The sequence below is a fragment of the Erythrolamprus reginae genome, chromosome 3, assembly GCF_031021105.1.
Source record: "Erythrolamprus reginae isolate rEryReg1 chromosome 3, rEryReg1.hap1, whole genome shotgun sequence".
Lineage (NCBI taxonomy): Eukaryota > Metazoa > Chordata > Lepidosauria > Squamata > Dipsadidae > Erythrolamprus > Erythrolamprus reginae.
The window spans coordinates 176,310,262-176,323,628 of record NC_091952.1 but is presented as its reverse complement, the minus strand read 5'-3'; the positions used below and the strand labels follow the sequence as shown (position 1 = coordinate 176,323,628).

The 13,367-nt window shown below is 42.1% G+C and overlaps 1 protein-coding gene across 1 annotated transcript; it reads right to left on the bottom strand.

The window, feature by feature from the left end:
- Positions 1-1,396: 1,396 nt before the first annotated feature.
- Positions 1,397-8,726, bottom strand: LOC139165452 (ribosome biogenesis regulatory protein homolog). Its single transcript, XM_070748626.1, has 2 exons — positions 8,597-8,726; positions 1,397-2,037 (listed from the first exon to the last, which is right to left on the bottom strand). The coding sequence occupies exons 1-2, from the start codon at positions 8,724-8,726 to the stop codon at positions 1,397-1,399; spliced, it is 771 nt and encodes a 256-aa protein (XP_070604727.1).
- Positions 8,727-13,367: the final 4,641 nt, after the last annotated feature.

The window sequence follows — 13,367 nt, the reverse complement described above, 5'->3', positions numbered from 1 at the left end:
AATTATTTCTGAGATGCTTATAATTCATAATCCTGGCAGTACTGCAAGCAAATTTATGGCAGAACACACCAACCAGAAATGGACCACAAAGCAATTCTGGTTTGAGTCAAAGGAGGCCTGCCTGATAGTAAAATAAAACCCATTGGGAAACAGAGAGCCTGGAAAAGAAGGACAGTTCTTTGGACAGATGTTGCTTGGAATTAAGAAGCTCAGATCTTTGATCTGACTATATATAAGGTCAATTCATACACTGACCTGGGAATGTCTTTCTATATGGTGGAACAGCAGACATAGAGATATTACATCATGCATAGATATTAAAGAAATGTACAGTGGTACCTCGTGATACGAACCCCTCGTGATACGAACCAGGGGTTCGGAAATTTTTTGCCTTTTCTTACGAACTTTTTTTGGCTTCTGAACCCACCGCAGATCGCAAAATGGTGCTCCACTGAGCGCCGCTGCCCGGCTGTCACCTTTTAAAACAGCCGGGGGGCTTCTCGGCTTTCTCCCGAACCCAAACTTTTTGGAGGGCTTCTCGGCGTTCTCCTGAATGCCGAATCCGAAAGTTCGGGTTTGGGTTCAGGTTCCGGAGGCCGCCGAGAAGCGCCCGGCCATTTCAGAAGGTTCCAGCTGGACGGCGCCGCCCAGCAGAGCGCCATTTTTGCAATCAGCGGCAGCATTTTTGGCCAATCTGGAGGCTGGAAAGGAGGTGGGAAATCCCAATAGGGAATTCCATGGGTAGAGCTTTGACGTCACGAAGACGTCCTTCCTGGAGGCCAAAAGATGAGGTATTACTGTATTTGGCTTGCCATTATTTTCAAATCTCTGCTATTTTGGGGCAGGGGTGGGCTTCTGCTCAGACGGGGGGGGATGCAGTGTGGTAGCAAAAATGGAGCTCCACCCCAGAGCACCCAATTTGCACTGAAATATGTTGAAAGAAAATGCAGGGCATCCTGCATAAGCCACGCCCATAGTGTGGTAGTAAAAATTTTCGTAGCCCTTCACTGGGCGGGGGCGATAATAAGAGTTTAAAGAAATGTGTATGCAACACTCTGGAGACATCCATTATTTCTTCATGGGTCTGTTCAAAGTAACGTATGAACTAGGATATTATTCCTCTTTCAAAGTAAACATAATTGTGTCTGGATATATAATGTAACTGCACATTTTTCACTTAAGTAATCTGGGTACAGTAGAACCTCGACTTACAAATTTAATTGGTGCTGGAAGGAGGCTCATAAGTTGAAAAGCTCATATGACGAAACATTGTTTCCCATAGGAAACAATGGAAAAGCGATTAATGCGTGCAAGCCCAAAAAGCAGCCGCAGCGGAGGCCAAGTCTCGCCCCCTCCGAGCGCTCGCCGCCTGTCCCTGCCAGCGGCCCAGCCACCTTCACCCGTCTTCACGGAGCTGCTTGTTGACGGTGCGGGTGAGGTCCAGGGCGGGCTTCTTGCTACTCAGGCTGCGGGCCAGCTCCCGGTGCCGCTTCTTCTCCCCTTCAAGGTCACCCAGCAGTGGCTGGAAGCGCCGCTTCTTGCCGCGGGCCGTGTTGGTCTGGGCGACGGCAGGCTCCTTGGGCAGGCGAGGCTGAAAGCGGCCCCGGGAGGCAGTGGAGACACGAGCCAGGGCGGCGACGCGGCTCATCTCGACTCGGTCTTGGTGGCCCGTTGGGTGGAGGTCAGCGGCCGGGCGGCCCCGCTGGGCGCGCGCCAGGTTCTTCAGGCGGTTGAGCTCGTTGCGCGCCACCCGCTCGCGCTTCTCGTGGCGCCGCTTGGCGAACTGGTCCTCCATGGGGTCCGCCGAGTCGGGCACTTCCATGAGCCACTCGCGGGAGGGGTCGCCGTCGGCTCGGCGGTAACCCCAGCACCGCTTCCACTCTTGGGCGGCTTCGTCCCAGACAAGCGTGCCGCGCTTATTGCGAGTAGGCTGGATGCCCTTGAGGCACGTGAACTGCTCCCACTTGGTGAGCGGCCGAGGTTTGGGCAGCGGCTTCTCCCTGGGCATGCGCGTCGAGGGCTCGTAGGAGCCCCATCCTGGGCGGAACAGCCTGATGGGTCCGGTGCGGCGCTGCCTCCTCCCGCGCCCCGCCCCCGCTCAGCAATCGGCCCGACAGCATTGCTGGCATTCCAGGCGGACCACCCGGCATAAGCGGCGCTTTCGTGCCTCTCGGGCCGGGCAGACAAGAGGTGCGGCGCTCCCAAGGGGAAGGGAGAAGGTGGTGGCTCAAGCCCTTCCCCGTGCGCCCCTCCGGAGGAGCCCCTCTGGCGGTTGTCCGGGTGGGTGAAGGTGGCTGGGCCGCTGACAGGGACAGGCGGTGAGCGCTCGTATCCCAAATTTGGGCTCGTAAGTAGAACAGAAATATCCCTCCCCTCCTAGCTCGCATCTCGAAATGCTCGTATATAGAGCAGCTCGTATGTCAAGGTTCTACTGTATTGCATAGTGCACAGACAATGGGACCCAAAAAGTCTCTGCTAAGAACTGATCAAGGGTTTAAATTACCTTTTTACCCGACAACAATTCTTGGCTTGGATAAATAAATTGAGAATAGAAATATTAATCCATCTCCTAACCATAAGAATGTGCATATCTGGGAAGGGAGTCGACAGTTTGGTGTCATGTCTGATTCATGTTTTGGACATATTTCATTATTTATAACCTCAAATTCTGAGATTAGTGCACTATTTTTTTGAAATCATATGAAATGTATGGCAAATATTGCTAGAATACATTATTTTCTTCATTCAGACTGAAGACCTGGATCCCGGTGCCTTGGCAATTGGATCAATATGAGCATTTTATGAAGTTCTGGCTTCAAAAGTAAGTCCTCTTACTTTTGAATAGACATTTTAAAAAGGAAGGATAGCTATGTCTATGTACAGTATGTATAAATTTAACTAGAACTTTGTAGAGCCTTCTAAAGAGATGGAGGCCGATATGCATCACCTTTTTCATCTAAATCATTTGCAACATGAATTAAAGAGTTGGAAGGGACCTTGGAGGTCTTCTAGTCCAACCCCCTGCTTAGGCAGGAAACCCTACACCACTTCAGACAAATAATTATCCAACATCTTCTTCAAAACTTCCAGTTTTGGAGCATTCATATGCTGATAGAAATGTTTTTTCAGAATATTAGCAGTATGTAAGGCTACACTTATAACTTTGCATGAAAGAAGAAATCCCAGGATTTACCCACAGCACTTCAACACTACTGTAATATTAGTTGTTCAACAACAACAACAAAACACCCTTTAATTTGGTAGCAAAGGGGCAAACTGTAGTTAAGCAATTAGAACATTTTCTATTATGACTACATTTAATATTTATTTCCTTTGATATGTTGAAAATAGGTGATTGATTCTACTGTTAAACAATTAAAATCAGAATTCATATAGTTCTTTAGAAGTCATGTGTGATTTCCATCTCTTGCAGATTCTAATCCATTCCACAAATTCCTTGAAACTCTTATTCTTATCCTTAGACTGTTTTAATTCATCTATTCACTTCAGAAAATACAAATGAGAAACCAAGTCTATCGCTTCCACTCCTCCTTTCTTTCTGGGCTCCAGGAAAGAAAGTAGGAGAGTTAATCAGAAGCTAATCAAAGCATTGCAAATGAGGTTAGCCATTGCTACCCTCCTTGATGTTCATGTTGGCTCTGAGCCACAGAAGAAGGTTAGTATCCTCTAGTAACTTAAGGCAGAACCGCGCGGTCAGGCAGTAGGGAAAGCGAGTAGAATGCTTGGCGGCATAGCTAGAGGTATAACAAGCAGGAAGAGGGAGATTGTGATCCTGCTGTCTAGAGACCACATTTGGAATACTGTGTTCAGTTAGGGAGATCTCACCTACAAAAAGATATTGACAAAATTGAACGGGCCCAAAGACAGGCTACAAAAATGGTGGAAGGTCTTAAGCATAAAACTTGTCAGGAAAGACTTAATGAACCCAATCTGTATAGTTTGGAAGACAGAAGTGAAAGGGGGGGACATGATCGAAACATTTAAATGTGTTAAAGGATTAAATAAGGTTCAGGAGGGAAGTGTTTTTAATAGCAAAGTGAACACAAGATCAAGGGGGCACAATCTGAGGTTAGTTGGGGGCAAGATCAGAAGCAACGTGATAAAATATTATTTTACTGAAAGAGTAATAGATTCTTGGAACAAACTTCCAGCAGACGTGGTTGGTAAATCCATAGTAACTGAATTTAAACATGCCTGGGATAAACATATATCCATCCTGTTGTGGTTGGCTCTGGCCCAACTCCTGCCCCAGGGAATGGGGAGGTGGATGTAGGGGAAAATTCAACATGTCACAGGCCTGTGTTATTGCCGACAGAATCAGTTCAGAGTTTAGTTTCCTTGGACGAAGAAGAAGGTGGGAATGACTCGGCAGAGGAGGGCTTGGCACACAGCCCAGGCAGTCAATCTCCCTTATCTTCCCTTGATTCAGATGATGACGTTTTGGACCCACGCAAGCACAGAATTATGTGTAGAAGAGACCAAGTAAGAACATATTACAGGAAATAAGTGAGGCCACCTGTGTTTGGGTGGGGCTCCAGTAATTAGGGCTGCTGCTATAAATAGCAGCATGTGGGTTTGGCCGTTGTGGAAGAATATCTGATCGGAGTTCGTCAGGAAACTTGTGTTGCTGGACTTTGTTGCTTTTTCACGCAGAGCAACGTGTGTGTGTTATTGGAAGAAGAAGGGGTGTGAAGTTTCTTCACAGCTGCTAGCTAAGTACTTAATGACTGCTTAAGGGAAATTGTACAGACTACCCGGTTGTTTTGGGAAGAGTGCTCTTTGCAATACAAAAAGAGTGCTTAGTTTATTTTGAATTTTGGGGTAAAGAACATTGTTTTGAATTTTCAAACGTGTGTGTGTGTCTGAAATTTGTACCCTTGAATTTTCGGGAGGCTCCTATCAGAGAGCCCGGCTGAACACATCCTAAGATAAAATATAGGAAATAGAATAAGGGCAGACTACAGTAGATGGACCATGAGGTCTTTTTCTGTTATCAATCTTCTATGCTTCTATGTTTCTAACTGGTTTATTGTCTCCATCAGTACCCTAACACACACCCTCATTCTGATCAGTTCCCTGTTAACAGAAGAAGTGGGGGAGGGAAAGCACTCCATGTTAAACTCATCAATTACAAGCCCCATACAAAGTGACCTAATGGCAGGTCAGCATGAATGAGACGAGTGGCTGCTTTTGAAGTGGCATGATTTGGGCCAGCATCCCACTGAGTGCCAACATGTAATGCTTAGCCACCCTTTTCGAGTGCAAGAGCCATGGAAAATCAACAGTGAACAAGAGCCTGGTGTCTCTGAACAGAATGTGCCATGTGTGCGGCTATTTAGTGCTGTAAAAGAGTATCCTTGCACAAATGGGAACGAACATAAGGAGTCCTTCAGAGAATAATGGGGCCTTGGCAAATTTATTGACTCCCCTGAAAGAAAGTGATTACAGATCATTATCCATTTGAGGCAGATTGATGAGACGAGGTCAAAGTAATCTCAGTGTGCTCACTGAAGGGACAATGGCTGCTTGTCAGTTGGTTCCAGGAAAGAAATAGGAAAAAAAAGTTACAATACAAAAAAAAAAACAGAGACAAAAGAAATGGCAGTACTGGTAAAAAAAAAAAGGAAGACTTAAGAGAATTTAAAGAAATAAAAGTAGCAGCATTGGAAAGCGCCCAAGCAGTAATTGTATTGGGTTGGAAAGAAGCAGCAAAATGGATGATACAGAATTGGTATCGGTACATGGTGGACCACATTTGCTTTGAAATTATGGAGGGAAAGATAAATATGTCTAATGAAAATAAATTGAAAAAACTGATGGAACGATGGGAAATGGTGAGAGGTTATATGACAAGTAGAATTTGTGATTTAGCCATAAAGAATAAATTAGAATCACTCTTTGATATGTAAATAGAATGCAGATTCCAGCTTAGAAGAATATTAAAGATGTTAGTACAGACCCTCCAATTGGTGGTGGGGTATATATGTATGTTGTCAGGTGATGGGTGCATCTTCACAGGACACTGTTTTTATGTTGTATGTATGTAGTTTGTGTGTTTTAACATTTAAAATTAATTAAAAAAATATTTTAAAAAAACAGAGGTGCAGGCTTCTTATAGTTTGATTTTCATCCAGTTGACACATTAAAATGAAAATTATCCATTTGGTTGAAAGTCCCTAACGAAAAGGACTGTAGAGAAATACTGTTTCTGTGCACATACTGGTATTTGTGTATGTGTGTATGGATCAGGCATAAGGACACACACACTCTCTCTCTCACACACACATACACATATGCATAATTGTATGCTGCAACTGTGTGACGGAAAATCAAGTGATGCATTAGCATTGCAATTATCCAGTACGGTTTAAGTCGCTTTGCTATAATGTTTCATACACTGTTAACAAAAATATTTCTCTTCACTTGATTGTTTAATGTTTATGTGTTATAGTAACAGATATGAATACATGGACTGGTGGTGGTGGAGAACACATTACTGATCTCCCCATTGAAGTATTCATCCCAAGATGCACACAATTGGAAAGAAGAAAGAAAGGAGATCACGCTGTTTAATTTTCCTGGCATTTGTAAGAAACAAAAAAAAGTAAATAACCTTGGTTAAAAAAAATTATTTAGGCATATGTGTATAGGAAATTACTTTTTCTAGCATTGGAAAGAGTGTTTTTTTCAGTCACTAGAATGTGCTAGGGCAGGTTAAGAGGCAAAAAAGCCTTCAGCATGAAACTGATTAAGGTCTTCTCAGTTTCAGGCAGCAGCAAGAGAGGGTGCTAATCAGCTAACTAAGGTCTCAGTTGAGCTTTTTAAGCTGCGATTAGGAAACGCTGTGTAGTGGAGAAAACTGCTTAGGAACAAATACTCAAAGAGCCAGATAATACCTGATTTAATGCTATGCCTGCTAAATGAAGAAGACGAGGATAAAAAAGAGAATATATCCTCCTTTTGCTGGAAGTCTGGCAATCCTATGCAGGCTGCAATCAAGCTGATTGAAACTGAATAATAGAAGTTAACAGATCACTGGGTGTATTCTTTTAAAAAAGTAAAGTATTTATTATTCTGGGGTTTTTAAAAATATAATTGGCTATTATAATGAATGAAACATCTCAAAGTCAAGGGCACCACAGCCAACTTGTAGATCACAGATGTCAAACTTGCCATGTCGTATTGCCATCATGTGGTGTATTGTGTCAATTGTTCCCTTCGCGGACCTGAGGTGGGCGTGGCCTGTGCATAATAATAATAATAATTATTATTTATTAGATTTGTATGCCGCCCCTCTCCGTAGACTCCGGGCAGCTTACAGCAATGACAAAAACAATATATAATGATAAATCTAAAATAACAATAATACATTTAAAAAGTCTAAAAAACAAGAAACCCCAATATATAAAAACATACATACAGTCATATCATACACAAAAAACTACATAGGCAGGGGGAGATATTTCAGTTCCCCCACGCTTGACGACAGAGGTGGGTTTTAAGGAGTTTACGAAAGGTTTAAGGAGTTTATGCATCCAACCTGCAAGCTTGCTTCTTTAGAAGTAAATTATACTACATCCAACAGAATGCCTAGCAACTACATATCACGTCTGCAATGCTACTTCATTTGTGTGCCTATGATTAACAGGAAAAAAAAACACACCCCGAATGGATAGCTTCTATAATTTTATTGTCCCCCAGAAACTGTGTGTTCCCCCCATTATGATAGGCTTAAAGCTTTTACTGGGGAATTTTATTAGGTTGTCAGATAAAATTAAATAAGGAACAAGCCTCTCTCAAATTAATTGCAAACAGCTTGAAAAATAATAGTTACATTAGCTCCATCTGACATCCACAGCCACCATATGTAAAACATGCATTAGTTGTCCTATCCCTTTGAAAATATTTTTTTTTGAACTGTATTAAACTAAAACACATGAGCTTCCTTTTTGTGACCTGAAAGAAAACAGCGAAAAGATTTTGTTTTAAATACTCATTCATGACAGACTCTTTGGGAAATGATGTTTGTCCATTTCTATGCAGTGAGATTCAGTACCATTAATTGCCAGAAGTGAAAGAAATTGGTCTATATTTAGAAAATTAGAAATTTTGATTCCTGGTCTCTAGGTGGAAAAGCTCCTGTGGTTTTCTTGGCATGGTTTTTCAGAAGTGGCTGCCGTTGCTTGTTTTCTAGGGCTGTGAGAGAGTGGATGGCCTCAGATCACATAGCTAGCTTTCATATCTAAGACAGAACTAGAACTCACAATCTCTTGTTTCTAGCTTGGTGCCTTAACCGTATATACGAGGGTCGCCCAGAAAGTAATGCACCATGTTTTTTTTCTTCAACAATTATTTACTGGACACAATGAAACTTACACAGAAGAAAGAATGATGTTTCTTCTACATTCCCTATTTTCCCACGGAATCTCCACCCTGTTCTATGGCCATCCTCCAATGAGACACAAGGGTGTGTATGCCCTGTTGGTACCAATCCTTGTTCTGGTCACAAAGCCATGGAGCTCTGCCGCACCATCTTCTAACGGCCTCACTCTCTGTGCCCAGCGACTAACCGTACTTCTGTCGACTGCATATTCTCCATAAACTGTATACAAATATTTGTGAATGTTCCCAACAGTTTCTTTCTCCGCAGTGAGAAATTCTATGATGACACGCTGCTTGTAACGTGCATCATTTTCAGATGCCATTTCAAAACATGGCTGCAGCTACTCTATCTGGCTGAAGAAATGCAAAAATTTACACACGCACTCCTGACAATTCAAATAATGTATATCTAAAGTTTTGCATTCATACCATTACTGTAGGCTGAGAAAAGAAATGTGGTGCATTACTTTCTGGGCAACCCTCGTACATCCTCATAGGTCTGTGGTGGTGAGCCAATGGAACGCATGCCAGAAAGGCCACACAGAGTCGTACTGTGAAGGACGCACAGCCTCGCTGGCTCCTCTGCCACATTCCCTGGCACACATGCGCACCAGCCATCTGGCCTTCACACATGTGGGAGCTGCAAAACCTGGAAGGACAGCATTCCGGTACACATGTACTTCCAGATTTTCAAAACTTCCAGATTTTCTCTGTGCGCATGCACAACAGGCTGCTGATTGTCAGGCGCATGTTTGCTGGACAACCGGAAGTTCGGATGCCGGTATGTGCGTGCGCACTAGAATGTTGCTTGGTTTTGCCACTCCCACACGGACAGACCAGTGAGGCCGCATGGTCCAGGCAGGATGGTTAGCCACCACTGTTATAGGTTAATCACAACTTTTTTTAAAAAAAAAAAAAATAGTTTTTCAGAGGGAAAAAAACTCTAAAAGGCAAGGAAAAGATAGATTGCTTTGATGAGAAGAGGACAGCAGAAGAAAGGCAGCAATTGAGAAAATTGGGCAGAGAGTCATCAATTTTATTCCCTCAGACATGGCACGAGGGAAGAACTCTTCTAGTCATTTCCCTCAGAAGATGCTGAGATTTACAAGAGAAAAAGTTAAGAAACCTAGCTAGGCTGCTTGGGTTGAAATCGCAGTGGGGGTATGGCTATCTGATGAGAGCTAAATAGCTTGAAATAGAACTATACTCCCTTCATTTTCACTAGTCTCCCTTCATTTTCATTATCAGCAAAAAATGTGTGTGTGTGTGTGTGTGAGTGTGTGTTTTCATAGATTTTCATGGGTAAGTCTTGGCATATTCAGGTTTCTTCCTGTGTAAGTTTCAGAGAATCCTGGTGATGTTCCGATGAGGTCCCAAGATGAAGATGAAGATGACAAGTGGGACCTCATCAAAATGTCACCAGGATTCTCTAAAACTAACATGGGAAGAAACCCAAATATGCCAAGACCTACACACACACACACACACACACACACACACACACACACCTATATATACACATACACATACATGCACTCTATACACACATACCGAGAGAGACAGACACAGACAGAAAGACACATATAAAGTAGTTAGCAATAAAGAAATCTATGAGAAATATAGAAGATGCTGTGAGATTGAACTTTAAAGGATATCGTGCAAATGAAGAGCCTATAAAAATATATAGTTCGAATATAGTTTTCATACATGAATTAGTTTGAGGTATTTACATTTTTTAAATAAAATCTTTCCTAGTTTTCTAAAATAAAAATATATTGGAGGGAGATTAAAGAAAACCAACTGTCCACATTTCCAGAGCTTTGTGTCTTTATTGAGTGTCTATCAGTTTGATTATCGATACTTTATGACATGTATTACTTAGTGGGCACCTAGATTTTTGCATTTATGCTGACCTTAAACAAATTAAGAACAACAGAATGCAGAGCCAATGTAAAAGACATGGCAGAATCAGCAGAACCAAATACAGTGATACCTCCTGATACGAACTTAATTGGTTCCAGGAGGAGGTTTGTAAGGTGAAAAGTTCGTAAGACGAAACAATGTTTCCCATAGGAATCAATGTAAATGCAAATAATGCGTGCAAATCCTTCAGGAAAATCCCAAACTTTAGAAGGGAGGCGAACAGAGGGCAGGGAGGAACAGCTAAAGGGGGCTGGTGGAAGAAGCAAGGCTAGGCTAAAGGATGAGTGGGAAGGAAGAAAGGCAAGGGGGGTGCCCCTCCCTTTTCTTTCTTCAAAAGACACCCTTTCAGTGCCTGTGCAAGCATGCTGTTCTCCTACTTTTTTAAATGCAAACTCTTTCCCCCTCCAAGCTGCCCCTCCCTTTTCTTTCTTCAAAAGATACCCTTTCAGTGCCTGTGCAAGCACGCTGTTCTCCTACTTTTTAAAATGCAAACTCTTTCCCCCTCCAAGCTGCCCCTCCCTTTTCTTTCTTCAAAAGATACCCTTTCAGTGCCTGTGCAAGCATGCTGTTCTCCTACTTTTTAAAATGCAAACTCTTTCCCCCTCCAAGCCGCCCCTCCCTTTTCTTTCTTCAAAAAAGGGGAAAAAAAGAAACCCCTTCATCCCAGCAGCAGAGGCTTGGCTTCGTAAGGTGAAAATAGTTCGGAAGAAGAGGCAAAAAAATCTTAAACACCGGGTTCGTATCTCGAAAAGTTTGTTAGAAGAGGCGTTCGTAAAATGAGGTACCACTGTATCAGTGTCTTGGTGCTATGTGTCACCTGTCGAGTTGATAGGTGCACAGATTCTGCTGCAAAATAGCTTTTCATCGGTCTTTCCAACAAACACTCAGCATTCTGTCAATTGGCAAAATACTCTGAGCATAAGTAATCTGACTTCATAAATACTCAGCATTCTATAATCAGTGCAACATCAGTCTACAATAGTCTGTTAACATGCACTAGGACTTCAATTTTATTCCGACTGTTGAATCCTCGGAGTTACAATACCACCAAAAGACTAGCCGGCTGTAGAACATTTCTCATTGGACAAGAGCACCCGGCCAGCAGGGAAATACCTTATCTAAGTATTTGCTTTATTTCTGAAAACTTTAGAGTTGCCTTAGCATTTTTTGTTCCTTTTGACTTGTCATGGCTTATCTGCGGAGTCTAGAATTAGAGACAGTGACACAAAATTAAATTTTGTGACTCATGTATGTTGGTGGGCTATGATCCTTGAAGTCTATTTTGCTTCTGCTTAGGATTTCTCTTTACCGGATCAAACATGATCCAGAATGCCTCCCTTGTCCCAAAAGAAATTCTTCCCTTACAGACCTATTCAACAGATATTTTCATTTCACCCAAGATCAGCCTTCCTTAACCTGATACTCTCCAGATGTGTTTGAACATAATTCCCAGATTTCTCAGCCAGGATTTGTGGGAGTCCTAATCTAACACATCTGGAGAGTTCCCTGTTGGGAGATGCTACCCTAGCTCATGTCTTCATAAACAGACCAGAAGGATGTTTCTGAAATGGATTACAATTCTTAGAAAACAAAACTTTTATCAGAATCACAAGGAAGGTTGAACTCAGTCCTGTATGTGGGACACCCCTGAATACAGCTAGTGCTTTGTTTACACCTATTAAAAAACAAGTTACTGCTGAAGTTAGGACAATGTAAACACAGCAAAACTGCATATGTGCAAAAGGATGCACATTTCCTTCTTAGTGAAGTAAAACTACTGCATGTGACATATACTTAAGAGATTTCAGCAACAATTTATGAAATTATATTAATAAAATTAAAGTTAACACTGGAATAAACAGGCAGATGGGGAAGTCTTCCAACTAAGTAATTCTCCAGGCTCCAGAGCTGAGCTTTATTACTTTTTTAATTGTGCTTTTGTTTTCCAAAATAATTATTTATTTAATTCTTCAAAATAATTGTACTTAGTGCCTTTGATCTGGCAAAATAATGCTTCCCTGCAGGCAGTTAAAGTACCAACTGCTTCCCTAGGGATGGTGGTTGGACCCATGATCTTTTCTTATCAGTCTTACCAATTAAAGTATCTTCTCCCATTTTTGGAAAGGAGCATGTTGTGTCCCTCTTGCATACATTTTGTCCTTGTGCTAGGGCAAACAAAAACACCAGCCTGAAGATGACAAGTGGGACCTCGTCGAAACGTCGCCAGAAATCTCTGAAATTTACATGGGAAGAAACCCGAATATGCCAAGACCTTCATATCTGTACCCATGAAAATCTATGGAAACAAATACACACACACACACCCCTATGATTTCCACTTCATCGCAACAAGTTTAAGTCTGAACCCTGAGTCCATTTGTAACTTTCTGAAATCAAAATTTCACAGTAAACACCCTTTTAATTTTTTTTTTAAAAAGCCTGTATATTTCCAACTTATATTTATGCCTTTTGCTAATGATTGAAGGAAATTCACCTAGTGTTTTCAACTTCTTGGTCCAAAGGTTTCTAATATCTGAAAAGTTATAAGCAAGCAACTTTCAAAATTATTCCCAAAGGAAATATGCAAAGCCAGCATCCTTTCAAAGGAGCCAACCGAGATTTGAGTCAGATGGATATTCTCTTATCTCCCAGAACTTTAAATCCCATCAGAGAATGGTGTCTTGCAGTCTACTCATGAGAAGCAATTGTCTGGAGTATTTGTGGATGATTTCAAAACCTCAGTTTGTCTTAATAGGACTTTTAAAAAGCCCATATATCTATAAGCTCTCTATTCTGTGACCCTGAAGACAGATAAGCCTCCGAGTGGTCTCAACAACCCTCTAAAATAATGCAAATGACCATCCACCTGCAAGCAATATAAATCCTTCCATTCCCCACCATGCAGTCAGAGTTGAAGAAGATTAGGAAGCGAAACATCTTCAAAGCAAAACAAGGACAAAGCAAAACAGTTACCTCCTGAAAAAGCACTTTCAGGATAACGTAATTTTATAGTTGGATTAACAATATAAGATTCCACTTCA

Excerpts from the sequence above, each read along its gene's own strand:
- LOC139165452 (XM_070748626.1), bottom strand. The coding sequence starts at position 8,726 with ATGGCATCTGAAAATGATGCACGTTACAAGCAGCGTGTCATCATAGAA. Across the intron at positions 2,038-8,596 it reads AGAATATGCAGTCGACAGAA|GATGGGGCTCCTACGAGCCC; the intron begins GTACGGTTAGTC and ends TGTTCCGCCCAG.